The 26,754-nt window shown below is 42.9% G+C and overlaps 2 protein-coding genes and 1 long non-coding RNA gene across 6 annotated transcripts in view; 1 reads left to right on the top strand and 2 right to left on the bottom strand.

Moving 5' to 3' along the window:
• LOC135508401 (arf-GAP with SH3 domain, ANK repeat and PH domain-containing protein 2-like) overlaps positions 1-4,171 on the top strand; it is a 106,410-nt gene extending 102,239 nt beyond the window's left edge. For 2 of the 4 annotated variants that reach the window (XM_064928558.1, XM_064928557.1), the window contains exons 27-28: positions 382-495; positions 3,318-4,171. In XM_064928558.1, the coding sequence (XP_064784630.1) occupies positions 382-495; positions 3,318-3,392 (189 nt within the window). In that variant the 3' untranslated portion in view covers positions 3,393-4,171. Of the gene's footprint in view, positions 1-375; positions 496-3,317 lie in introns of all 4 variants that reach the window. The other 2 variants (XM_064928556.1, XM_064928555.1) reach the window with 1 other exon arrangement.
• Positions 4,172-7,699: 3,528 nt separating this feature from the next.
• LOC135508400 (uncharacterized) lies at positions 7,700-15,026 on the bottom strand. The gene is made up of 3 exons (XR_010450790.1): positions 14,920-15,026; positions 14,149-14,257; positions 7,700-9,943 (listed from the first exon to the last, which is right to left on the bottom strand). It is a non-coding gene; the product is annotated as an uncharacterized LOC135508400 (long non-coding RNA).
• Positions 15,027-19,769: 4,743 nt separating this feature from the next.
• The window catches only part of LOC135508399 (disintegrin and metalloproteinase domain-containing protein 17-like), a 36,498-nt gene continuing 29,513 nt past the window's right edge, over positions 19,770-26,754 (bottom strand). Inside the window, exon 19 of the mRNA XM_064928554.1 lies at positions 19,770-25,970. Within this exon, the coding sequence (XP_064784626.1) occupies positions 25,566-25,970 (405 nt within the window). The 3' untranslated portion in view covers positions 19,770-25,565. The remainder of the gene's footprint in view (positions 25,971-26,754) is intronic.

Raw genomic sequence — 26,754 nt, 5'->3', positions numbered from 1 at the left:
CTGCGGTCAATGGCTACCCTCCTTACCCAGTCAGATGCTTACTATGTCCTGTGTCAGTGGTTCGCTATTCAACCCTCCAGCAGTCACTGTGGAAAAGGGTGTCAAACATACCAAAGAAGTGACAGATACAGGAGATCCTCCTGTTGAAAGACAGCATCTGTCTGCAGAACACGCTGTATACTTGCTTGTCTGCATTTAATTAGAATGACTAGAATGGGAAAAGCCTCTCAGACCACAGCAATTTGACATCATGGTTCCATTCAATGTGGCCACCAGCCCACCTGTCACAGAAGGTTGACTTGAATGGGAATGTTCGTTCTCGTAATGATATTTCTATGCCTGTCTGTCTCTTCATATTGAACCTGTGTTTTTCAGAAGCAGAGGCCCAAGCGAGTAAAGGCCATCTATAACTGTCTGGCAGACAACCCAGACGAGCTGACCTTCTCTGAGGGGGAGGTGATTGTGGTGGATGGGGAGGAGGACCAGGAGTGGTGGGTGAGTATCTCTCTCTCTCTCTCTCTCTGAGTGAGTGAGTGAATCACCTCTAGATCAGGCTCCTGGACACGCTCACTTTCTGAAAGTGTTTGTGTGTGTAGTAACTGGGTCGGCATGGCTACTGCATATGAATTTGTGTGTCGGGATTTAGAAACTGGAGAGGGTGAGAGTGGGTGTGTGTTTCTGTCATCATTCACACACAGTAAGAGTCGTCCGGCCCAGTTATGGTCCAAATCGGGTCCTTTCCAAATTCCAAGAGCGTCCATTGAGCATGTGTCAGAAACCATGGTGGCATCAGCAGTAGAAAGCCATGACCTCATTCTGGCCAAATCTCTGTCTCTCTCAATTCAAGGGCTTTAATGGCATGGCCAAAGTAAGAGCTTTATTGGCATGGCCAAAGTAAGGGCTTTATTGGCATGGCCAAAGTAAGGGCTTTATTGGCATGGCCAAAGTAAGGGCTTTATTGGCATGGCCAAAGTAAGGGCTTTATTGGCATGGCCAAAGTAAGGGCTTTATTGGCATGGCCAAAGTAAGGGCTTTATTGGCATGGCCAAAGTAAGTGAAGTAAATAATAAACAAAAGTGAAATAAACAATACAAATGAACAGTAAACATTACACTCACAGAAGTTCCGAAGGAATAAAGACATTTCAAATGTCATATCTCTCTCTCTCATCTACCTTCCTGAATACAGGCCAGCTGCAACTGTTGTCTGAATACAGACCAGCTGCAACTGTTGTCTGAATACAGGCCAGCTGTAACTGTTGTCTGAATACAGGCCAGCTGCAACTGTTGTCTGAATACAGGCCAGCTGCAACTGTTGTCTGAATACAGGCCAGCTGTAACTGTTGTCTGAATACAGGCCAGCTGCAACTGTTGTCTGAATACAGGCCAGCTGTAACTGTTGTCTGAATACAGGCCAGGCCAGCTGCAACTGTTGTCTGAATACAGGCCAGCTGCAACTGTTGTCTGAATACAGGCCAGCTGCAACTGTTGTCTGAATACAGGCCAGCTGCAACTGTTGTCTGAATACAGGCCAGCTGCAACTGTTGTCTGAATACAGGCCAGCTGCAACTGTTGTCTGAATACAGGCCAGCTGCAACTGTTGTCTGAATACAGGCCAGCTGCAACTGTTGTCTGAATACAGGCCAGCTGTAACTGTTGTCTGAATACAGGCCAGCTGCAACTGTTGTCTGAATACAGGCCAGCTGTAACTGTTGTCTGAATACAGGCCAGCTGCAACTGTTGTCTGAATACAGGCCAGCTGCAACTGTTGTCTGAATACAGGCCAGCTGCAACTGTTGTCTGAATACAGGCCAGCTGCAACTGTTGTCTGAATACAGGCCAGCTGCAACTGTTGTCTGAATACAGGCCAGCTGCAACTGTTGTCTGAATACAGGCCAGCTGCAACTGTTGTCTGAATACAGGCCAGCTGCAACTGTTGTCTGAATACAGGCCAGCTGCAACTGTTGTCTGAATACAGGCCAGCTGCAACTGTTGTCTGAATACAGGCCAGCTGCAACTGTTGTCTGAATACAGGCCAGCTGCAACTGTTGTCTGAATACAGGCCAGCTGCAACTGTTGTCTGAATACAGGCCAGCTGCAACTGTTGTCTGAATACAGGCCAGCTGCAACTGTTGTCTGAATACAGGCCAGCTGCAACTGTTGTCTGAATACAGGCCAGCTGCAACTGTTGTCTGAATACAGGCCAGCTGCAACTGTTGTCTGAATACAGGCCAGCTGCAACTGTTGTCTGAATACAGGCCAGCTGTAACTGTTGTCTGAATACAGGCCAGCTGCAACTGTTGTCTGAATACAGGCCAGCTGTAACTGTTGTCTGAATACAGGCCAGCTGTAACTGTTGTCTGAATACAGGCCAGCTGCAACTGTTGTCTGAATACAGGCCAGCTGCAACTGTTGTCTGAATACAGGCCAGCTGCAACTGTTGTCTGAATACAGGCCAGCTGCAACTGTTGTCTGAATACAGGCCAGCTGCAACTGTTGTCTGAATACAGGCCAGCTGCAACTGTTGTCTGAATACAGGCCAGCTGCAACTGTTGTCTGAATACAGGCCAGCTGCAACTGTTGTCTGAATACAGGCCAGCTGTAACTGTTGTCTGAATACAGGCCAGCTGTAACTGTTGTCTGAATACAGGCCAGCTGTAACTGTTGTCTGAATACAGGCCAGCTGCAACTTGTTTTTCCCAAAGCCACCTCTGCAACATTACTATATTTAGTCACTTGTATATGGGACTCTTTATATGGGACAGACTCTTTGCAGTCAGCATGCCAATTTCACGGTCCCTCAAAACTTGAGACATTTGTGTTTTGTGACAAAACTGCACATTTAAGAGTGGCCTGTTGTTGTCCCCAGACCAAGGTGCACCTGTGTAATGATCATGCTGTTTAATCAGCTTCTTGATATGCCACACCTGTCGGGTGGATGGATCACCTTGGCAAAGGAGAAATGCTGACTAACAGGGTTTTGAACAAATCTGTGCAAACAATTTGAGAGAAATAAGCTTTTTGTGCATATGGAACATTTCTGTAATATTTTATTTCAGCAGGGACCAACACTTTACATGTTGTTTGTATTTTTGTTTGGTATAGAAGGTGGTAGTAGAAGTCCACAGAGGTGAATGTCTGTGTTGAAAGTACACTGGGCTCTTGGCTGGAAAATGCTGCAGTTAAAAACACTGTTGTTATGCTGCATCTCTCAATCTATATGCAAACTAGTGAGTGTTTACTAACAAAAGTGTGTGTGTGTGTTTTTCCCCCTGTTATCAGTGTGTGATGTTGTTCATCTCTCCTGTTCTCTCCCAGCTTGGCCACATTGAAGGAGAACCAATGAGGAGGGGGGCTTTCCCCGTCACATTCATACACTTCATCATGGACTGAAGGTCAAAGGTCAACACAGGCACTGATCTGGGATGGAAACCTATACCTCCCCACGTCTGCTGGTTTGTGGGACGAAATCATCATGTTCATCATCAAGCTTGTGCCTGCGCTAACACTACAGAAGAATCAAGTGTTGCTGCCCAATGCTTTGGCTGGACAGTCTGGGGGTTGCCGTGACAACATGCACACCCTTCACTCCGGGAATGTTACGTGACGTCATATCACTGCTCAAGCCCGCAAATGCTCATGAGGAAACTGTGTTTAGACTTCTGGCACCATCTGACATTTAAAAAACAATGATTGTAATGAGTGTTCACAACATTAAGGGGATTATTGACAAAATGAAGGTTCTGTTCATAAGTTTCACTTGGTTTTCCTCTGTGTGAATTGTACAGAAAGTTATTTAAAAACAACTGAGAGAAGGGACTACACACTAATGTGGATCTTTAGGATTTCTTTCACTTATCGTTAATGTGAATATAGTCGTTATGCTTACATTCCACCTTCTTGCATGGTTAAAGGGTGAACAATTATTTAAACGCATAATTGCTTAGTAGTCAAAGACATGTAAACTTTTTAGGACTTCCAATGTGGGAGGAAAATCTTCATTCAAAATGGTGCTAACCCAGGAATATGCTAGGAGCCCTCACGTAGGGATGATCCACTGTCCCCATCTCAAGACAGCCTGTAACGTGGTAACAACGGGGGGTTGATGTGGGCCAGCCTGTAACGTGGTAACAACGGGGGGTGACGTGGGACAGCCTGTAACGTGGTAACAACGGGGGTGTCGTGGAACAGCCTGGAATAACGGGGGTGAGGTGGAACCCTGTAACGTGGTAACAACGGGGGGTGACGTGGGACAGCCTGTAACGTGGTAACAACGGGGGGTGACGTGGAACAGCCTGTAACGTGGTAACAACGGGGGGTGACGTGGGACAGCCTGTAACATGGTAACAACGGGGGGTGAGGTGGAACAGCCTGTAACGTGGTAACAACGGGGGGTGACGTGGAACAGCCTGTAACATGGTAACAACGGGGGTTGATGTGGGCCAGCCTGTAACGTGGTAACAACGGGGTGACAGGGACAGCCTGTAACGTGGTAACAACGGGGACGTGGAACAGCCTGTAACGAACAGCCGTGGGACAGCCTGTAACATGGTAACAACGGGGGTGAGGTGGAACAGGGGGGGGGTGACGGAACAGCCTGGGTAACAGCCTGTAACGTGGTAACAACGGGGACGTGGGACAGCCTGGGTACATGCCTGTAACGTGGTAACAACGGGGGGTGACGTGGAACAGCCTGTAACATGGTAACAACGGGGGGTGACGTGGAACAGCCTGTAACGTGGTAACAACGGGGGTGACGTGGAACAGCCTGGGTAACAACGGGGTGATGTGGAACAGCCTGTAACGTGGTAACAACGGGGGGTGACGTGGGACAGCCTGTAACGTGGTAACAACGGGGTGACGTGGAACAGCCTGTAACGGGGGGGGGGTGACGTGGAACAGCCTGTAACATGGTAACAACGGGGGTGACGTGGAACAGCCTGTAACGTGGTAACAACGGGGGGTGACGTGGAACAGCCTGTAACGTGGTAACAACGGGGGTGACGTGGAACAGCCTGTAACATGGTAACAACGGGGTGACGTGGAACAGCCTGTAACGTGGTAACAACGGGGGGTGACGTGGAACAGCCTGTAACGTGGTAACAACGGGGGGTGACGTGGAACAGCCTGTAACATGGTAACAACGGGGGGTGACGTGGGACAGCCTGTAACATGGTAACAACGGGGGGTGACGTGGGACAGCCTGTAACGTGGTAATGATGGTTTTCTGGGAGTATATGTAAACCTCCATTGATCACACCTAGGAGAACCCAGGCTCACTACCGTGTGTGTGGGGGTGTGTGTGTGTGTGCACGTGCATATCAGCTTGAAACCATATCAGTTACTTACAGCACATTGTCTTCATGTCGATGGTCTACAGTGTGATGCCATTAGAAACAGGATGGTTCGAGCCCTGAATGCTGATTGGCTGATGGCCGTGGTATATCAGACTGTATACCACGGTATGACAAAACATGTATTTTTACTGCTCTAATTACATTGGTAATCAGTTTATAATAGCAATAAGGTACCACTGGGTTTGTGGTATATGGCCAATATAATACAGCTGAGGGCTGTATCCAGGCACTCCGTGTTGCATCATGCTTAAGAACAGCCCTTAGCCATGTTATATCGGTCATATACCACACCCCCTCGGGCCTTATTGCTTAGTTATAAAATGGATAACTATCTTAGCTCCATAGATCACACTTAAGATGTGGACCTCCATCGCTCTGTGGCTAATCTTTGGGTTGAGCCCTCAGGCCATCACACTCTACTTTTTGTTGTTTGCTGCAGTAGAGCAGGAAATGTGTCAGTCCTCTCAGCAGGACAGGCAGCAGGAGAGGTGAGGTAAAGGGGGGCAGAAGTGTGTGTGAAAGCCAGTGGTCCAGTTTCTGTTTGATCTCTGACAGACAGCAGAGGGGTTTATGAAGCTCATGGGGTGGTGGCTCCTGATGTCCTGTGCCTTTTGTCTGTCATGGACAGCAGGCTACCAAATGGCTCTCACACAGAGGTAGATGTGGTCGACACACACAGTCGTCATTGCACTAAACACAACTTGTCCTGTGATGAGGTGCCATTGTAAGGGGGATGACACTGCTGGATTATAGTTAAGGACAATGCAGCTACTTTTTTACACACTTTCTCTCTCTATCATATTCCTACTGTAGTATTAAATCTGATTCATAGTGCTCAGGACTAGATCGTACCATATTACACAACTTGATTACTAGCTGGGACCACAGTAGTTGCAGACTATCCATGTTTTATATACATACTAGTTCCTGTACTGAACAGACATGTTTCATTTAATATTCCTACATTTTATGTTGTTTGGTTTTGGTTGCAGAGCAACTCTCTGTACATGTTTTGACATTTAATCTTAAATGGGACATACAGTTCCCTCGATTGTGAATAAACTTCGATAGGCGACAACAGGAGGTGTCGCATGTGAAAATGTACATGACAAGCCTCCCTATATTAACTCACTGGAAATAGAATGGTTAATCTGTTAATGTACATAGATTTTGTTTGTTGATATTTAAATATAAAAGAAGAGTTAATAACCTTGGCAGTAACTGTCTCAATCAGGGCTGGGGTCAATTTCAATTGAAGGCAGTCAATTCAGGAAGGGATTTTAATTTAAAATAAGAAAATATAAAATGTTTAAAATAGCTTTTATTCCTCATTTTATTGAGAAGTCATTGACAATAGAAGCCATTTTTTTCTAAACTTTTTTGTTATTTAAGTTAAATTTGAATTGATGTTACCTCAGCCCTGCTCTTTATGCATTGTGGAAAGTGCGGTTGCCATATTGTGTTTTAGCTGGTGTTCAGTGTGTATGTAGACTAGTAGAGAATCTATTCCATTCACGCTCATTGACTGTGGATCAGTACATTGACTCTAACCTATTCTGCAAAATAAATGGAAAACAAACTGGAATAATAATAATTCCTGTTTTTCCCCTGTATTCAAGTCAAATACTTATTTTGTATTTATGATAGTGTTGTCGCTTCTCAAAGCATGTTCTCAGGGTGTAAATGTGTAGTAGGTGGTTTGACAAAAACCAGAGTGCTTGACTACTAGGTTGGTAACTTTCTGGGCAGTAAACTGGATGAAGCGCTCCCTCTGGTGGAGAATGGTCAAGCCCAATATAGCACAATCATGTGTGCTATGTCCATGGTTCTCAACTTTCTGCTATTATCATATATGTTCTGGAGCCATACGACTGCACTAAAGGTTTACATACAGTGAACTCTGAATCCTGGCCTCACGCTTTCATTACGTCACGGATTAGAGGCATGGCTGTTTTTAAAGAAAACGTTCCCGCGTGCGCCGAACATTGCCTTGACTGTTAACGCTGCATACGTTGGCTTAATCGGAAATAGTCTTTAAAGCCGCAATGTTTATAACCCGCGATCAGATTGAATCCCGGCCTAAATCTATAAAGAGTAAACTAGCTCTGTAAGGTTGTGGCTGGTATGTGTATACCACAGGCGAACGCGGCATAACAGGGTCATTTGGTACCTCATGGTCATTCCTACACAGACAAACAAACACAGAGCCCGGCTGGATGCTTCATAAACTTTGAGGACCCAGAATTGGGAAGGAAGCATGCATCCCATAAGTCAGTCTGAGAATGACGGGAATACTGAAATACCACAAACTGACCTGTTTTAAAGGACAAAAAGGGAATCTAATAAAACACATTTTCATGAATTATTCAGTATTAACATATCCATCTGGAGTAAGGGAGTGTAGGAGAGGTATGGAGAGAGGAACGAGAGGCAGAAACGCATGTCCTGCTACCACCCCTTTTGTGTGTATAGGGGGGGGTAAGAGAGGGAGGTAGGGAAGAAAGAGGGTCTACAGCATATTTATGATGGTCTTGTATGTTCTTCCATCCATGGTGGATATAGTGACTGGTGTACCATGGTTATAAAGGAGGTCAATGGAGTCTCTGGATACTGTATTAATGTCATCAGAGACCTAGATATCAAACAGCCACATCCTTTCCAAGTCCAGCCATGACGGGGACATGCACTGAGGTCCCTGTACTGTGAAATGTATTTACATGAAATAAGATTAAGATACTCATGATGGTCAACTGACAGGTGGATGGTGTATGTGAGGTGTTGCAGAGCATGCTGGGTAAGTCATGTGACCCATTGGCGTATTACACAACCCCCGCAAATGGGGCGTTGGGCCCCCAGATAGCATCTCACATGCCATTACAAAAACATTAAGAATTACAAGAAATTAGCTTTAAAACTGCAATATTTTCCCTCAGCCTCATGGCAAAATAGCAGGAAATTAGCTTAGGGATTCTTGAAAGTCAGGACAATCCTTGTCCAGCAGGGAAACTTTTTGTTATTTGAGCTTAACATTCACATTTAGGGGAGTTTTATAAGGAAGATATTTGTTTATGGAATTTTCTAAATACTTTCAATATTATTAATTTCCATGTAGGCTTTATGCCTGAAAATGCCCTGGTCTGGAGCAAATGATCCCAATTTCAAACTCAAAAAAAAAAAAACTGGCAATAATTTTATGAAAAATGATCTTATGTAGTTTCTTGCACTAGCCCTATGTGGCTTTAAAGAATATTTCTCTAAAAGATGTGTCCGGAAATTTGGTCAACTCCTAAGCAGGGTCATCATTACCATAAGGACCCCTTATTCATGTCCTCATTACATGTAGTGCAACAAGACCATTAATGGTCTGTAAAGTTGACTTTTGATAGATTTAAACAAACAATATTGAAATCACCATGGTCACAACCGTGAACTGTCAGCTCCATATGCCTGATAGATTACGATAGGATATTCATTTTGGTTCAAATGTCACATTTAATTAGGTTTTAGAGTTATAAAGTAACTGAGGAGAAACTAAATTGCTACTGTGTATACAACTTGAATGAAGTACAAAAATAAACATTTTGTGAACTCCGTAAACCATCAACTTGATCTGATTTTTGTCTAAAGTCAGTGCTGAAAGATATGACAGGAATGTTGTTTCTTTTGGGGATTTTCAAATAATTTTCCAGATTTTAAAAATGTTTTGTATTTAACTTTTATTTTTAGAGGCAAAAATATGTCTGTTTTGAGTATCAGTTGTCAAGTCTGTCAGTGGCTTGTTAACGCCCTTATGATACATTTTTTGTTGTCAATATTCTGACACAAATATTTTAATCACTGTTCTGCACCATATGCTTAAACAATTGAAGTAATTGCTGTGCTAGACCTAATGGATAATGTTGGCCTCATAAATGTTAATGTCCTAAATGTAGAAAAACATGCCAAAATGCTAACTAAATGAGCCCTGGAGCATTATATAGTGCTATAAAACAAAACTAAAAGAAGTTTGGAGATTTGTATTACATATTTGAATAATCAAATGTTAGAATTAAACAACCAAGGCCTTTAAACACTTGTTGGATAATAATTGTAAGTGGAATGCCATGTATGGTGTCTGACAAGAGTAGACATTTTATGCAAACATGCTATTTATAAAAAATAAAAAATTGGTTGTTCCTTTACATGGTGTGATAGCTGATACTTTGGTCTATCAAAATATATATTTAAAATGCTGTTTAAGAAAGTTGAGCTTGTCCCGTCTTTCAAGAATCCCTGAGATCTAAAACAGCAACATTTTCTCTCAGCCTCATGGCAAAATGTGTTAAATGGCATGAGATTAGCTATACAACTGCACATTTTTCTCTCTGCCCCATGACTGGGGTTGGGCGGGAGCCTTGCTCGGATCTTGCGGACTGTGCTACGCCCCTGATGTGAACCTGCTGTAAACTATGGTTTCCAGGCTCCCGACTGGTTCATGGTGCTACCCGTCTCCACCACGTCCCTGAGGGCAACTGCTCTTTAGGACTTCTGATGTCAGCACACAGTCGGACGAGGCAGACAACACCTGCAGATGGCCTGGCCTTGTTCCTGCACAGAGACAGGGCAAGGAGAAGGGAAATCGACTTCTTATGAAAAACTGTCATTTAGCATTTCAGTCGCTCAAATTTCTATCATTAACATTTCAGTCAATTCGACATTTTAGTGAATGACATTTCAGTCATTGGCTTAATGGGAAATTTAATAAAATAACTTTCAGTCATTGGCTTAATGGGAAACTTAATAAAATAACTTTCAGTCATTTGGCAGATGAGTTTATCCACTGTGACTGATGCTGACAGTCGGGCCATTATGAAAACAACTTGTCTGTCTGGGTCATTGAGCCCCAAGTCCTCAGTCTCCTGCTATATGAATGGATAAGAAGAGACACACAGGAATACATGATAAACAATTATCTTGCACAGCATTGCCTTCAGTTTGCCACAAACAGGCAGTTGTATGATAACCTAGAGAGGACCAGAGTTTGTGTGGACCCCAGAATATTGCCATGAGATGTATTGATATGAGACAGTGATATAGTGGTAAAAAAAATACAGGTGGATAAACGCTGATTGCCGTTCACGGTAAATAAAGTTCACAGTAAAGTTAAGCTCCATATTCTTTCAATGCATTTTTCTGCCAAAGGTAGGTAAACGCTTGTGCAAAATTAAAAAGGTACGTAAACTGTGTTTTCACACATTTACTCAACTACACCACTGGTCGTAGTACAGATTTTGTGTTAAATGCTCTACAACAAAGCTTGTCCAACAAGCTTTCTCTACCCTCAATAAATCTTCTTAGGGCTAGGCGAAATTGGAAGGCGTGCAATTCAAAAGAATAATCCTAAAAATTATGGATATTAAACATTTAGGTACATACAAGTGTCTTATATCGGTTAAAAGCTTAGTCTTGTTCATCGAACTGCATTGTCTGATTTACAATAGGCTTTAGCATGCGAAAGCATGCCATGCGATTGTTTGAGGACGGTTCCCCAAGTCAAAAATATTTTTCAACCAGCACAGGCTTCATAAAATCATAAATAGTGATTAAATATTCACTTACTTTTGGAAAATATTCCTCTGATTTGCAATCCAAAGGGTCCCAGCTATAACATGCATGGTCATTTTGTTAGATAAAATCCTTCTTTATATTAGAGGTCGACCGATTAATCGGAATGGCCGATTAATTGGGGCAGATTAAGTTTTCATAACAATCGGAAATCGATATTTTTGGATGCCGATTTTGCCGATTTTTAATTATTTTTTATTTTTTCACCTTTATTTAACTACGCAAGTCAGTTAAGAACACATTCTTATTTTCAATGACGGCCTAGGAACGGTGGGTTAACTGCCTTGTTCAGAGGCAGAACAACAGATATTTACCTTGTCAGCTCTGGGATTCAATCTTGCAACCTTACGGTTAACTAGTCCAATGCTCTAACCACCTGCCTCTCATTGCACTCCACGAGGAGCCTGCCTGTTACGCGGATGCAGTAGAAGCCAAGGTAAGTTGCTAGCTAGCATTAAACTTATCTTGTAAAAAAACAATCAATCAATCATAATCACTAGTTAACTACACATGGTTGATGATATTACTAGTTTAACTAGCGTGTCCTGCGTTGCATATAATCGATGCAACGCTGGGGGATGATTTAACAAAAGCACATTTGCAAATAAAGCACAATCGTTGCATGATTGTACCTAACCATAAACACCAATGTCTTTCTTAAAATCAATACACAGAAGTATATATTTTTAAACCTACATATTTAGCTAAAATAAATCCAGGTTAGCAGGCAATATTGACCAGGTGAAATTGTGTCACTTCTCTTGCGTTCATTGCACGGAGTCAGGGTATATGCAACAGTTTGGAGCCTGGCTCATTGCGAACTAATTTGACAGAATTTTACGTAATTATGACATAACATTGAAGGTTGTACAATGTAACAGGATTGTTTAGACTTATGGATGCCACCCGTTAGATAAAATACCGAACGGTTCCGTATTTCACTGAAAGAATAAACATTTTGTTTTCGAAATGATAGTTTCCGGATTCGACCATATTAATGACCAAAGGCTCGTATTTCTGTGTGTTATTATGTTATAATTAAGTCTATAATTTGATATTTGATAGAGCAGTCTGACTGAGCGATGGTAGGCAGCAGCAGGCTCGTAAGCAAGCTTTCATTCAAACAGCACTTTTGTGCATTTTTCCAGCAGCTCTTCGCAAGCACAGCGCTGTTTATGACTTCAAGCCTATTAGCCTAGTGGCTGGTGTAACCGATGTGAAATATCTAGCTAGTTAGCGGGGTGCGATGTGTTCCTGGTTCGAGCCCAAGTAGGGGCGAAGAGAGGTACTGTTACACTGGCAATACTAAAGTGCCTATAAGAACATCCAATAGTCAAAGGTATATGAAATACAAATGGTATAGAGATAAATAGTCCTGTAAATACTATATTAACTACAACCTAAAACCTCTTACCTTGGAATATTGAAGTCTCATGTTAAAAGGAACCACCAACTTTCACCAATCCACTCGTTCAACATGCAGAGAAAGGAATCCAAAAAGCTACCGCTAAACTTTGTTTAAACAAGTCAAAATACGTTTCTATTTAAACCTCAAGTACCCTAAAATGTAATTAAACTATAATATTTCATACGGTGACTCCCAGTACTAAAACTCAAAATTTGCTTGGGAAGAAACAAGTCTGAAACCTTGAACAAAGACTGTTGACATCTAGTGGACGCCATAGGAATTGCAATCTGGGAGCTGGATTTGGATATGACCTTATAAGTTCCATTGGAAGAGCATGAGCTCTCCCCAAAAAATAATTCAGGTTGGTTTTTCTTTGGATTTTCTCCTACCATATCAATTGTGTTATAGTCTCATACATTATTTTAACATTTCCACAAAGTTCAAAGTGTTTTCTATCCAATGTTACCAATTATATGCATATCCTGGCTTCTGTGCCTGAGTAACAGGTTTGGTAAGAAGAATGCCCCTCCCCCGACAGGTGTTATTACTACCTCTGAGGGTTGAGAGATTGAGGTAGTCACCTCATAGAAGTACTTGAGAGTATGACGAGATGGTGCACTGTCCTTCTCTCAGCACATATCAAAGCTGCTGCTAAAGTTAAATCTAGACTTGGTTTCCTCTATCGTAACCACTCCTCTTTCACCCCAGCTGCCAAACTTACCCTGATTCAGATGACCATCCTACCCATGCTAGATTACGGAGACATAATTTATAGATCGGCAGGTAAGGGTGCTCTCGAATGGCTTTACCATTCGGCCATCAGATTTGCCACCAATGCCCCTTATATGACACATCACTGCACTCTATACTCCTCTGTAAACTGGTAATCTCTGTATACCCTTCGCAAGACCCACTGGTTGATGTTTATTTATAGAACCGTCTTAGGCCTCACTCCCCCCTATCTGAGATATCTACTGCAGCCCTCATCCTCCACATACAACACCCGTTCTGCCAGTCACACACATCCCTGGGTCGCTCCTCTTTTCAGTTCGCTGCAACACTCAAACTGGACCGTTTTATGTCCATCTCTTCATTCAAAGACTCACTCATGGGCACTTTACTGACAGTTGTGGCTGCTTTGCGTAATGTATTGTTGTCTCTACCTTCTTGCCCTTTGTGCTGTTGTCTGTGCCCAATAATGTTTGTACCATGTTTTGTGCTGCTACCATGTTGTGCTGCTGCCATATTGTGTTGCTACCATGTTGTTGTCATGTTGTTATGTGTTGCTGCCATGCTATGTTGTCGTCTTAGCTCTCTCTCTATGTAGTGTTTTCTCTCTTATCGTGATGTTATTTTTTTCATCCCTCGTCCCCACAGGGTACTTTTGGTTGGCCATCATTGTAAATAAGAATTTGTTCTTAAACTGACTTGTGTAGTTAAATAAAGGTTAAATAAAAAATATATATTAAAAAAAAATACTAAGTTAGTTTATTAATCTAAATCCATAGCAGCAAACTCATAAAGCAATTGTGCACCGACCTATGGGACTCCCAATCACGGCCGGTTGTGATACAGCCTGGAATCAAACCACGGTCTGTAGTGACACCTCTAGCACTGAGATGCAGTGCCTTAGACCACTGCGCCACTTGGGAACTCAACATCTATCCAGTCTTCAGATCAACTAAAGGGCATCATCTAGGGCTGATGGAAGGGGAAAATACACATTTTGGGAGTTTGGAATGTAGCCCAGGACAGTGTAATGTATTGTATAATTATCCACCTTGCTCTTGGTACTGATCTTACTGCTTTGGGAGCTGCTGCGATGCTTTTTGACCTTCCGGAACATTGTTCACCATGACACCAGCACTCCTCCAGCCCCCCAGCACCGTCTGGTGAAGACAAGGACATTAGCAGCAGGTAGCCTAGTGATTAGAGTGTTGAGCCAGTAACAAAAAAGTTGCTTGATCAAATGCCCGAGCTGTCAAGGTAAAAAATCTATGGGACTCCCAATCATGGCCAGTTGTGATACAGCCTGGAATTGAACCAGGGTCTCTAGGCCACTTGGAAACCCCAGGGCAAGTAAAGTGAATTGGCTTGTGGTCTACAGAGAATGAGACAAACCCATCCACTTAGAATATAAATTGTGAAGACAGTGATACATGTATTACTAAGTTATTAGGAGACCAACAGCTGCCACAAAGTGAACACAAACTATTCAATTACTGTATACTATCACTCCCATTACAACTCCAGAACTTTGTCCAACTTATTTAGAAGAGGCTATGGCACACGCGCACTTCCTCTTGGTCCACTAGGCTGCGCGCCTGAGCCTGAAATGATGTCTGGAGTCGGCTGGGCCTCAATGAAAGACCATAGTAAATTGCCAAACTTTGTCAATGAATGCCATGTGTAACGGAAACCCGTTGCTAGGATAAACAATTTACCCCATCCATAACCGTATCGACGTATCTGCTCAAAAAGGTTGAAATTGTCGTGTATTTTTACAGAACGTGGCAAACTGGAGCACTAAGCACAAATACACACTGCATACCTCAGTTTGGAACTTGTTCTACGCCGCTGGACTGGCTGGTCAGTTATGGCTATTTTGGGTTGTTGTTCATCAAAGTAGCAGGGCTGGGGTTCTTTCTGTGTAGGCAAGACTCGCATAGACATTTCACTTCCTTTGCAGCTCCACCCAACATCACTTTAAAGGGGAAGTAACTTAGTTACAGTTGTATCAATATTTGACACAAAGCATCAACATGAATGGATACTTCTGTTTCAGGTGCCACCAACACGAGTCTATAGTGTGACGCTGCTTTTTATAGTGATTGAATCGAGCGCTAAAACTAAAACGTCTAATAAGCGAATGTATGTCCAGTAACTATCAATCAAAATATACAAATCGTTTTGAACGATAAGCATATAATTTAATTATGTCGAAACAAATTAAGGGATGGTTTTCTTTCTCTGTGATGCTCTTATCATAGAGGTGCAGGGCAGGAGGTGGGTATTATGGGGGTTATTACCACTTGCCATTCAAAGGATGTCTAGATGTAGTATGTTTTGCAATTAAATTAAAACTAGGTGTATAAGTAGTGTACCTGCAATTGTGCCACATAAGCACTATGCAATAATGGGATGGCTTTCTTTTCCAGTAATGCTCTTATCATAGAGGTGCAGGACTGCAGGTGCTTATTCAAAGGGAGGCAAATCATGGTAGGTTTTCGTGGCCCTTTTAAGCATTTCACATTTTTCCATCTGAACATGTATGTTTTGTAAAGTGGGTAACACTATAGGCTAACACTTGCATGTATAATGCTTTACAACCTGTTGCATGTTTTGTGACCCTATGACCCTACTATGTGTTACTGGGTCAGCAGAAACACCTCACAGGAGATGTAGAGGAGTTGGATACTACTGCGTCAGCTGAGACACCTCACAGGAGATGTAGAGGAGTTGGATACTACTGGGTCAGCAGAAACACCTCACAGGAGATGTAGAGGAGTTGGATACTACTGGGTCAGCTGAGACACCTCACAGGAGATGTAGAGGAGTTGGATACTACTGGGTCAGCTGAGACACCTCACAGGAGATGTAGAGGAGTTGGATATTACTGGGTCAGCTGAGACACCTCACAGGAGATGTAGAGGAGTTGGATACTACTGGGTCAGCAGAAACACCTCACAGGAGATGTAGAGGAGTTGGATACTACTGGGTCAGCAGAAACACCTCACAGGAGATGTAGAGGAGTTGGATACTACAGAAAAGACACATTTACAATTTAGTCATTTAGCAGATGGTCTTATCCAGAACAGTTAGTGCATTAATCTTAAGATAGCTAGGTGGGACACCACATATCACAGTCATAGTAAGTACATTTTGTCGCAATAAAGTAGCGATCAGCAAAGTCAGAGCTTATGTGTGTGTGTGGGGTTTAAAGTGTGAGTGTTAATTCTCGAAAAGCATTGTTTTGTTTTTTTCTTCAAAAACATGCCCCTGGTGCATGAGGCTGGCATGGTAATGGTGGAGGTAAACAGGCATTATTTTGCAATCTGGGCCTTGTAGATTTGGCACCAAACAGAAAAAAATGGACTGGAACATGGAGGGATGACCTTTTCTGTTGCAAATGTGAGTGGACCTCCAACACAACAGTAGTGATCGCATCATCATACATGTCATAACGGGTTAGCAATCCACTAATAGATGACATAGAAACATGGATGAAAAACTGTTTTTCTCAACAATCTCACACATCACAGTTGTTCACTGGGCCAAAAATCTTCTCCAGCAGGTGTCATTGTTTTGTTTCTTTCGCTCATCAAGCGAGGAGTTTTTGTATGGAAGTCAATGAGAGAGTGTTGGAATTGGTCAACAATATATATTCAGCAAAAACAGCAAAAAAATAAACATCTTCTCACTGTCAACTGTGTTTATTTTCAGCAAACTTAACATGTGTAAATATTTGTATTAACACAACAAGATTAACAACTGAGACATAAACTCAACAAGTTCCACAGATATGTGACTAACAGAAATGGAATAATGTGTCCCTGAACAAAGGGAGGGTCCAAATCAAAAGTAACAGTCAGTATCTTGTGTGGCCATCAGCTACATTAAGTTCTGCAGTGCATCTCCTCCTCATGGACTGCACCAGATTTGCCAGTTCTTGCCGTGAGATGTTACCCCACTCTTCCACCAAGGCACCTGCAAGTTACCATGAAAATAAAAGAGAGCCGCACACTCTAGGAGCTCAGATGCAAAAATGTAATTACCAACGTTTCGACAGCCAAGCTGTCTTCATCAGGGTATAATCACAAACACTGCAGGATGACTTGTTTATATAGTGTCAAAAGACACAGGTGTCTGTAATCATGGCCAGGAGTGGCCTAATATCATTGGTTAATAATCAAATATTAAAATGTCATACAAAGAACAGCATACAAACAACAAATGGATAGCATACGATCTAACCTGCAAGTTACCAGACATTTCTGTGAGGAATGGACCTTGCCCTCACCCTCCGATCCAACAGGTCCCAGACGTGCTCAATAGGATTGAGATCCGGGCTCTTTCGCTGGCCATGGCAGAACACTGACATTCCTGTCTAGCAGGAAATCACACACAGAACGAGCAGTATGGCTGGTGGCATTGTCATGCTGGAAGGTCATGTCAGGTTGAGCCTGCAGGGCGGGTACCAAGTGCCCATAGGCAACGTTGTTGCCGGTGATGTCTGGTGAGGACCTGCCTTACAACAGGCCTACAAGCCCTCAGTCCAGCCTCTCTCAGCCTATTGCAGACAGTCTGAGCACTGATGGAGGGATTGTGCGTTCCTGGTGTAACTCGGGCAGTTATTGTTGCCATCCTGTACCTGCCCTGCAGGCGTGATCTTCGGATGTACTGATCCTGTGCAGGTGTTGTTACACGTGGTCTGCCACTGCGAGAACGATCAGCTGTCCGTCCTGTCTCCCTGTAGCGCTGTCTTGGGCATCTCACAGTACCGATATTGCAATTTATTGCCCTGGCCACAAGTGCAGTCCTCATGCCTCCTTGCAGCATGCCTAAGGCACGTTCACGCAGATGAGCAGGGATTGTGGGCATCTTTCTTTTGGTGTTTTTCAGTCAGTAGAAAGGCCTCTTTAGTGTCCTAACTTTTCATAACTGTGACCTTAATTGCCTACCGTCTGTAAGCTGTTCGTGTCTTAATGACCGTTCCACAGGTGCATGTTCATTAATTGTTCATGGTTCATTGAACAAGCATGGGAAATAGTGTTTAAACCCTTCACAATGAAGATCTGTGACGTTATTTGGATTTTTACGAATTATCTTTGAAAGACAGGGTCCTGAAAAAGGGACGTTTCTTTTTAGCTGAGTTTATATATTTTATTCTGATTTTTGAGGGGGTGCTGCAACACCCTCAACGTGCCAACTTCCTGAGACTATGCCTAGTTCCGACTAGCACGGGGCAATAACAAATGATTGATCACGTACACATATTTATCTGATTTTATTGCGGGTGTAGCGAATAGCTTGTGCATCCCGAAAGGTTAAAGAACACACATCCACCAGGTCCACTACATGACCAAAAGTATGTGGACACCTGCTTGTCGAATATCTCATTGGAGTTGGTCCCCCCCCCTTTGCTGGTATAATAGCCTCCATTCTTCTGGGAAGTCTTTCCTCTAGAAATTGTAACATTGCTGTGGGGACTTGCTTCCATTCATCCATAAAAACATTAGAGAGGTCGGGCACTGATGTTGGGCGATTAGGCCTCGCTTGCAGTCGGCGTTCCAATTCACCACAAAGGTGTTTGATTCGGGTTGATGTCAGGGCTCTGTGCAGGCTAGTCAAGTTCTTCCTCGCCAATCTCGCCAAACCATTTCTGTATGGACCTTGCTTTGTGCATGGGGGCATTGTCATGCTGAAACAAGAAAGGGGCCTTCCCCAAACTGTTACCACAAAGTTGGAAGCACAGAATTGTCTAAAATGTCATTGTATGCTGTAGCGTTAAGATTTCCCTTCACTGGAACTAAGGGGCCTTGCCCGAACTATGAAAAACAGCCCCAAACCATTATTCCTCCTCCACGAAACTTTACAGTTGGCACTATGCATTGGGGTAGGTAGCAGTCTCCTAGCAACCACCAAACCCATATTCATACATCAGATTGCCAGATGGTGAAGCATGATTCATCACTCCAAAGAACGCTTTTCCAGGGTCCAATGGCGACAAGTTTTACACCACTACAGCGGACACTTGGCATTGCGCATGGTGATCTTAGGCTTGTGTGCGGCTGCTCGGCCATGGAAAACCATTTCATTAAACTTCCGTAGAACAGTTATTGTGCTGACGTTGCTTCCAGACGCAGTTTGGATCCCCATTAGCCGACGCCAATGGCGACAGCTAGACTTACTGGGGTCCAACACATACTGTGGCCTCAAACAGATGTTGCATTTTGAGGATGAATGCTGTAGTGCCTCCCCCCCCCCCCCCCCCTCCACCCCACCAAACCGCACTTTTGAGAAGGGCAACCAGTTTGTGGCTCAGCACCTGTAGAAGCTCCTGGAGGGCACGGTGTATGAGCTGCCCTTCATCCTGCCTTACTGGGGAGACGTAGACCCTGCTGGGTACCAAGTGAGAGTGGAAGGGCAGAGAGATGAACCATCCGGTCCACCGATGGGAAAGGGTCGGTTCTATAAGGGTAGTAGGGGCTGGTAATGGGATAGGCCAGGGGGTACAGGACTGAAAGGAGTGAAATCGGTCTTCATGCCATTACAAAATGGAAATGTATAACACATTAAAAAAACATGTTTAGATTTCCTGAGACCTGTGTTGAAATGCACAATAAATATGTTTTAAATAATGTTATTCTTGTTTCACCGTAAGCATGAGGGCACATTAAGTTGGTGTACACATTTATTAGCATAGAGGCATTTATTTATTCATCCAGATAATTTAATACACCCTAAAAATGAACATAGGACACAGGAAGAATACGTGATTCAAGGAGTTTCCTCCTCACATCTCCTACAGAGCTAATACTATGGACTTAGGTACATGCTAAAGATGTATCCAGACCATACTAGTCCAAAGTCATAGCAAAGCTGCAGAATGCCCTTGACCCACAAGCAAGACACATATTCCCCCTTTCATCAGAATGAACATATAGAAGTACTTATTGCCTAATATACAGGAAACGGTGAACAGACAATATAAAACAATATTTTAGAGTAACGTTCCACAAGCCGATATGTATTCATTTATCATTGGCACACGAATACTCCAACACCAAGTGGTGCTTAGGACAACACTTCCCATGCCAGCTAACAGGCAACATTAGTAAACATGAGTTCCAGCTGGGTGATAGACCTATTCCCTTTGCTGACAGGACATACAGGGCCATCAGAAAGTATTCACACCCCTGGACTTTTCCAGCTTTTGTTATGTTACAGCCTGAATTTAAAATGGATTACATTGAACGGCCTACACACAAGTTAAAAATATATATTTGACAAATTAATGAAATGAAAAGCTGAAATGTCTTGAGTCAATAAGTACTCAACCTGTTATGGCCTAAATAAGTTCAGGAGTAAAAATGTGCATAAGTCACATAAGTGGCATGTGCAACATGATTTTTCAATGACTACGTCATCGCTGACGGATTCAACCACAAAGGTCAGGGAGGTTTTCCAAAAAAAGGGCACCGATTGGTAGATGGGTAAAAATAAAAAAGCAGACATTGAATATACTTTTGAGCATGAAGAAGTTATTAATTACACTTTGGATGGAGTATCAATACATCCAGTCACTACAAAGATACAGGTGTCCTACCTAACTCAGGGATTTCACCATGAGGCCAGTTAAGAGTTTAATGGCTGTGATAAGAGAAAACTGAAGATGACAACAACGTTGTAGGTTAGTTACTCCACATTACTAACCTAACTGACAGAGTGACAAGAAGCCTGTACAGAATTCAAATATTCCAAAACATTATTGCAACAAGGCACTAAAATAATAATGCAAATACATGTGATAAAGCAATTAACACTTTTTATTCAGGACAAGAAGTTAATCATGTAGCTTCCTTTTTAAATGTTTTATTTCAAGGTGACTGGACAACGATGTGTATTGTACTGTTCACATGCTTTCTTTCTGTGTAACGGTTTCTTTTACCACGCTCCATATTTTCAAGCATAGTGATGGCTACATCATGTTATGGGTATGCTTGTAATCGTTAAGGACTTGGAGATACGCAAAATTGAATGGAGATACGCACAGGCAAAATCCTAGAGAAAAACCTGGTTTAGTCTGCTTTCCACAGACACTGGGAAATGAATTTACCTTTCAGCAAGACAATAACCTAAAACACAAGGTGAAGTCTACACTGGAGTTGCTCACCAAGAAGACTGAATGCTCCTGAGTGACCGAAAATCTATGGCAAGACCTAAAAATGGTTGTCTAGCAATGAACAACCACCAATTTGACAGAGCTTGAAGAATTTTTTAAAATAATAATACATTTTTTAAAAATGGGTAAATGTTGCAGAATCCAGGTGTTAAAGACTCACAGCTTTAATCGCTACCAACGTTGATTCTAACATGTATTGAATCAGGGGGTTGAATACTTATTCTAGATATTAGTATTTGATTTTTCATTCATTTTTTCTTTGGACAATGGCAATTAAACCTTTTGAATCCCACTTTGTCACAACAAAATGTGGAAAAGGTGAATGGGGTGTGAATACTCTGAAGCCACTGTATAACTAGAGAAATGAGGCGAGATATAAAACAGAAACACTCCATTTATGAAATAAGGCACGAGTCTTTTTTTCAGATTAAAAAAAACAGAAGTTGGTCTACAAACATCTGACTGCATAGAATGTCTGCACTGCTCTAACAGTCCCTCATCATCCAATGTGTTGAGTAAATTGTCAAATAAATGACTTGCATGAATTGCAAACTTCAGATTGAAGTTGAAAAGGTTAATAGCCCATTGTACCAGCATAAGGCCATACACAAATATCAAAACGGTCCATCATTATTTCACTACAAATGAAACAGAACCAATACTTCAGTGGAGGCATACAGTACAACTGATAAATTGATATTCGGTAGGCCAAGGTCCGATGAAGTATCCAGCCCAGCCTAACTACTAGCTTCATTTACACAGGCAACCCAATTCTGATCTTTTGCTCAATTATGGGCAAAATATTGGCAAAAGATCAGAAATAGACTGCCCGTGTAAACACAGCCTGACACTCAGTGCCTGTTTGGTTGCAATTACTAGAAAATAATGCCTTCCTCTGCAACATTAGAAACTTTTTAACAATACCCTTTGGCATCCATTTCACAGCTGAATTACTTTGTCGATAGTAGTAGGTATGTTAGGCATCACCCAAAATAATTGCCAAAATTTCAAACAGATGAAGTTCAAACTTGGAAGACAAACCATGGTGATAAGGAGGACTAGAAACATATTCACAACCAATTAACAAGGTAAAAAACACAGAATATCAGAAATAAAGGCAAATAATGAAAAACATTGTCTTACTGATGTGACAATGGAAAGATAACATTAACAAGGTCCAATGCAGTCATTTTTAATCATTTCTGGCTAACAATTAAAGCTGCAATATATTCGTTTTTTGGGAAACCCATCCAAATTCACATAGATATGTGTGTTACAAATCTGTCATAATTGTTTCATTTTTGGGTCCTACTTTCGGTTCTGTACACCAGCTTCAAATAAAATACTTTGGGCAATGGTGTAAAGTAAAAAACACTTGAACAACTTTTACTTTACTACATTCCTAAAGAAATTTACTTTTTACTCCATACACTTTCCCTGACACCCAAAAGTACTTGTTACATTTTGAACGCTTATCAAGAGAACATCTCTGATCATCCCTACTACCTCTGGTCTGACGGACTCACTAAACACATGCTTCATTTGTAAGTGATGTGTGCACCTGGCTATCCGTGTAAAAAATGTACATAATAAAAATAACAATCCTAAAAACCGGTGCCCTGTGCTTTGCTTAATATAAGGAATTTGAAACTATTTACTTTTAATACTTAAGAATTTTGCTAGGACTGTCTGGGTGTGGTCTGAGTAGGGAGGGGAAAACTGAAAACTAGCTGTTGGAGGAGAGGCTTGGAACTCTTCCTTATTGGACTATTAACTAATTAACTGCCAGGCAGGCCAAAACTAAATCCCACCAAAACAGGCTGACACTTCAGGCGATCTTTTTAAACAGCTCTCACACTAAAAAGGATATCATCATTTTAAAAGTATTAATCTAACCTAATACATATAAAACACAGGAATAATCACATGTTGACTGCACTGGGCCTTTAAACATTTAAACAAACAAATTTTTCAGTTATTTGACCTTAGCATGATTCCTTTTAACACTGGCACTCTAACCCAACCACATGCGTAACCAATAGCCGTAGAGTCGCGGCAGTGGTAAATCAACTGGCCCAGCTGTCTATCAATCAACCCATTCTGACAGCTGTTAGTCAAGTCATTCAAAATAACAACTCCAAAGACTGTCTGGCCTGTATCGGTCAGTCTGGCCTGTGTATCGGTCAGTCTGGCCTGTGTATCGGTCAGTCTGGCCTGTATCGGAGTGAGTGGTGCCACTTGGCTTTGACTCTTGAAACTAACAAGGCACAAATTATTTCTTCCCCACAACACACACACAAATCATTCAGTATCTAGGCTATTCTAAACTGCAGTCACTTGCATCAGAGCACTACTACTCACAAACACCTACTGTTTTGGTTGTATGGGAGTCTTCCAAATTGACCTTATAAAATCTAGGATGTAGCTAACCCCACAGTGCTTTATTTAAGAGCTCTACAAGAAACGGTGTTGTTCTATGAACTCCAACCAGTGCTGTGTAACCAGTATTCCAGTCCCTTCTAGGAGTGGATGTTTGTGTGTACTATAACAGTGTGTGGGTACTATAGTTTAGTCATGTATGCATGCTTCTTCTATATGTGGTGTGTCCGTATGCATGCATGCATCTATCTACTCTAGACTATGTTCCCTCGCGTAAAATTGTGTGTGTACACACGTGTGTTTGCATGTACATGCCCATGGCTGTGTGTATATATACAGTGGGGCAAAAAGGTATTTAGTCAGCCACCAATTGTGCAAGTTCTCCCACTTAAAAAGATTAGGCCTGTAGTTTTCATCATAGGTACACTTCAACTATGACAGACAAAATGAGGGGAAAAAATCCAGAAAATCACATTGTAGGATTTTGAATAAATTTATTTGCAAATTATGGTGGAAAATAAGTATTTGGTCCATAACAAAAGTTTCACAATACTTTGTTATATACCCTTTGTTGGCAATGACAGAGGTCAAACGTCTTCACACACTGTTGCTGGTATTTTGGCCCATTCCTCCATGCAGATCTCCCCTAGAGCAGTGATGTTTTGGGGCTATTGCTGGGCAACATGGACTTTCAACTCCCTCCAAAGATTTTCTATGGGGTTGAGATCTGGAGACTGGCTAGGCCACTCCAGGACCTTGAAATGCTTCTTACGAAGCCACTCCTTCGTAGCCCGGGCGGTGTGTTTGGGGTCATTGTCATGCTGAAAGACCCAGCCATGTTTCATCTTCAACGCCCATGCTGATGGAAGGAAGTTTTCACTCAAAATCTCACGATACATGGCCCCATTCATTCTTTCCTTTACACGGATCAGTCGTCCTGGTCCCTTTGCAGAAAAACAGCCCCAAAGCATGATGTTCCCACCCCCATGCTTCACAGTAGGTATGGTGTTCTTTGGATGCAACTCAGCATTCTTTGTCCTCCAAACAAGACGAGTTGAGTTTTTACCAAAAAGTTATATTTTGGTTTCATCTGACCATATGACGTTCTCCCAATCTTCTTCTGGATCATCCAAATGCTCTCTAGCAAACTTCAGGGGCCTGGACATGTACTGGCTTAAGCAGGGGGACACGTCTGGCACTGCAGGATTTGAGTCCCTGGCGGCGTAGTGTGTTACTGATAGTAGGCTTTGTTATTTTGGTCTCAGCTCTCTGCAGGTCATTCACTAGGTCCCCCTGTGTGGTTCTGGGATTTTTGCTCATCGTTCTTTTGATCATTTTAACCCCACGGGGTGAGATCTTGCGTGGAGCCCCAGATCGAGGAAGATTATCAGTGGTCTTGTATGTCTTCCATTTCCTAATAATTGCTCCCACAGTTGATTTCTTCAAACCAAGCTGCTTACCAATTGCAGATTCAGTCTTCCCAGCCTGGTGCAGGTCTACAATTTTGTTTCTGGTGTCCTTTGACAGCTCTTTGGTCTTGGCCATAGTGGAGTTTGGAGTGTGTCTTTTATACTGATAACAAGGTCAAACAGGTGCCATTAATACAGGTAACGAGTGGAGGACAGAGGAGCCTCTTAAAGAAGAAGTTACAGGTCTGTGAGAGCCAGAAATCTTGCTTGTTTGTAGGTGACCAAATACTTATTTTCCACCATCATTTGCAAATAAATTCATAAAAAATCCTACAATGTAATATTCTGGATTTTTTCTCTCATTTTGTCTGTCATAGTTAAAGTGTACCTATGATGAAAATTACAGGCCTCATCTTTTTAAGTGGGAGAACTTGCACAATTGATGGCTGACTGAATACTTTTTTGCCCCACTGTACAAACATGTTCCCTCAGCACTGGGACTCTTTACTGTTCACCATATAGGTTTGCCTCGAGGCGGGGCTTGTCGTGGCTGCCCGACCACGGCGTGCTCCGCTCTGCCGTCAGGTCCTCGTAAGATGACTTGGTGGCGTTGGAGCCTCCGGGTGGAGGGAAGTCGTCTTCATCCGGGTCGAGGTGAGAATCGCAGCTGGGATCCTCCTGTATGGTGGCCATCCGCGGGCCCTCCCCCACCACGACCACCCCACTTCCCGGGCCAGGGCCAGAAGCCAAGCCTGGGGCACTGATGCTGCCTGAGGCAGGTGGGCCCGTTGGGGGTAGAGAAGGGAGGGAGTGGAGAAGAATCCGAGTGCCGGAGGAGGAGGTTGGAGGCGTAGATGGCTTGATGACGACAACAGAGGCCGTCTCGAGGCTGCTCAGCATCTCTGCTTTCTGAGGGGGGACAGGAGGACAGCCGGGTCAGGTTTGTGTTTGACTAATCCACTGCCTGACTGTATCCTTTTGAACTCAATTCAGTTGATCTTTAATGGTCTGGTCACACCATTACAACTGAATAGCCCAAAAACAAACAACTCAGACACTCTGGCTCCAAACAAGGTCTACACTCTGCCTATTATAAAGACAACACGGCTCTTCTCCTCACATACATCGCGCATCCTTGTGACACGCCGGCACCATGCACCCTGGCCCCGCCCTCCCCCCCCAAACCCACTCCTCTAAAAGGTGGAGCTGTACCAAATACAGGTACCTTCACCATCCGCTGCAGTTCCGCGAGGGGCCAAGGCTTTGGGGGGGCAGAACAGCTCATTGTAACGGAATTCTCAGTTTACTATTATTTATCCTTTATTTCACCAGGGAAGTAATATGAGATTTATTTTTCAAGTGAGCCCTGTGAGGCCATCAGACGTACTACCATCTGGAACTCATTCATGCCGCTTCTAGGCCAACTACAGCCCAGTTTCAAATTCATTCCTAAACTCTTGCCCCTAGGCACTTCGTGTAAATGTGAAAAGATTCAATGGGTAATAGCATATGGTTCTCATGCCAACTTGCTCTCTTACAGGCTTGGTGGAATCTTCACCCCATACTGCTTACAACTATGAGGTCCTTTCAGATCTAGGGGATCCGGGCTAGAGTCAGGCTCAACAGGGGGATCTGGGATAGGGTCAGGGTTAGGCTAGGGCTGTTGCAGTGGCCGTATTACCGCCACACCGGC

The sequence above is a fragment of the Oncorhynchus masou genome, chromosome 21, assembly GCF_036934945.1.
Source record: "Oncorhynchus masou masou isolate Uvic2021 chromosome 21, UVic_Omas_1.1, whole genome shotgun sequence".
In the NCBI taxonomy this organism is placed as follows: domain Eukaryota; kingdom Metazoa; phylum Chordata; class Actinopteri; order Salmoniformes; family Salmonidae; genus Oncorhynchus; species Oncorhynchus masou.
This window is presented reverse-complemented; position numbering and strand designations above follow the sequence as displayed.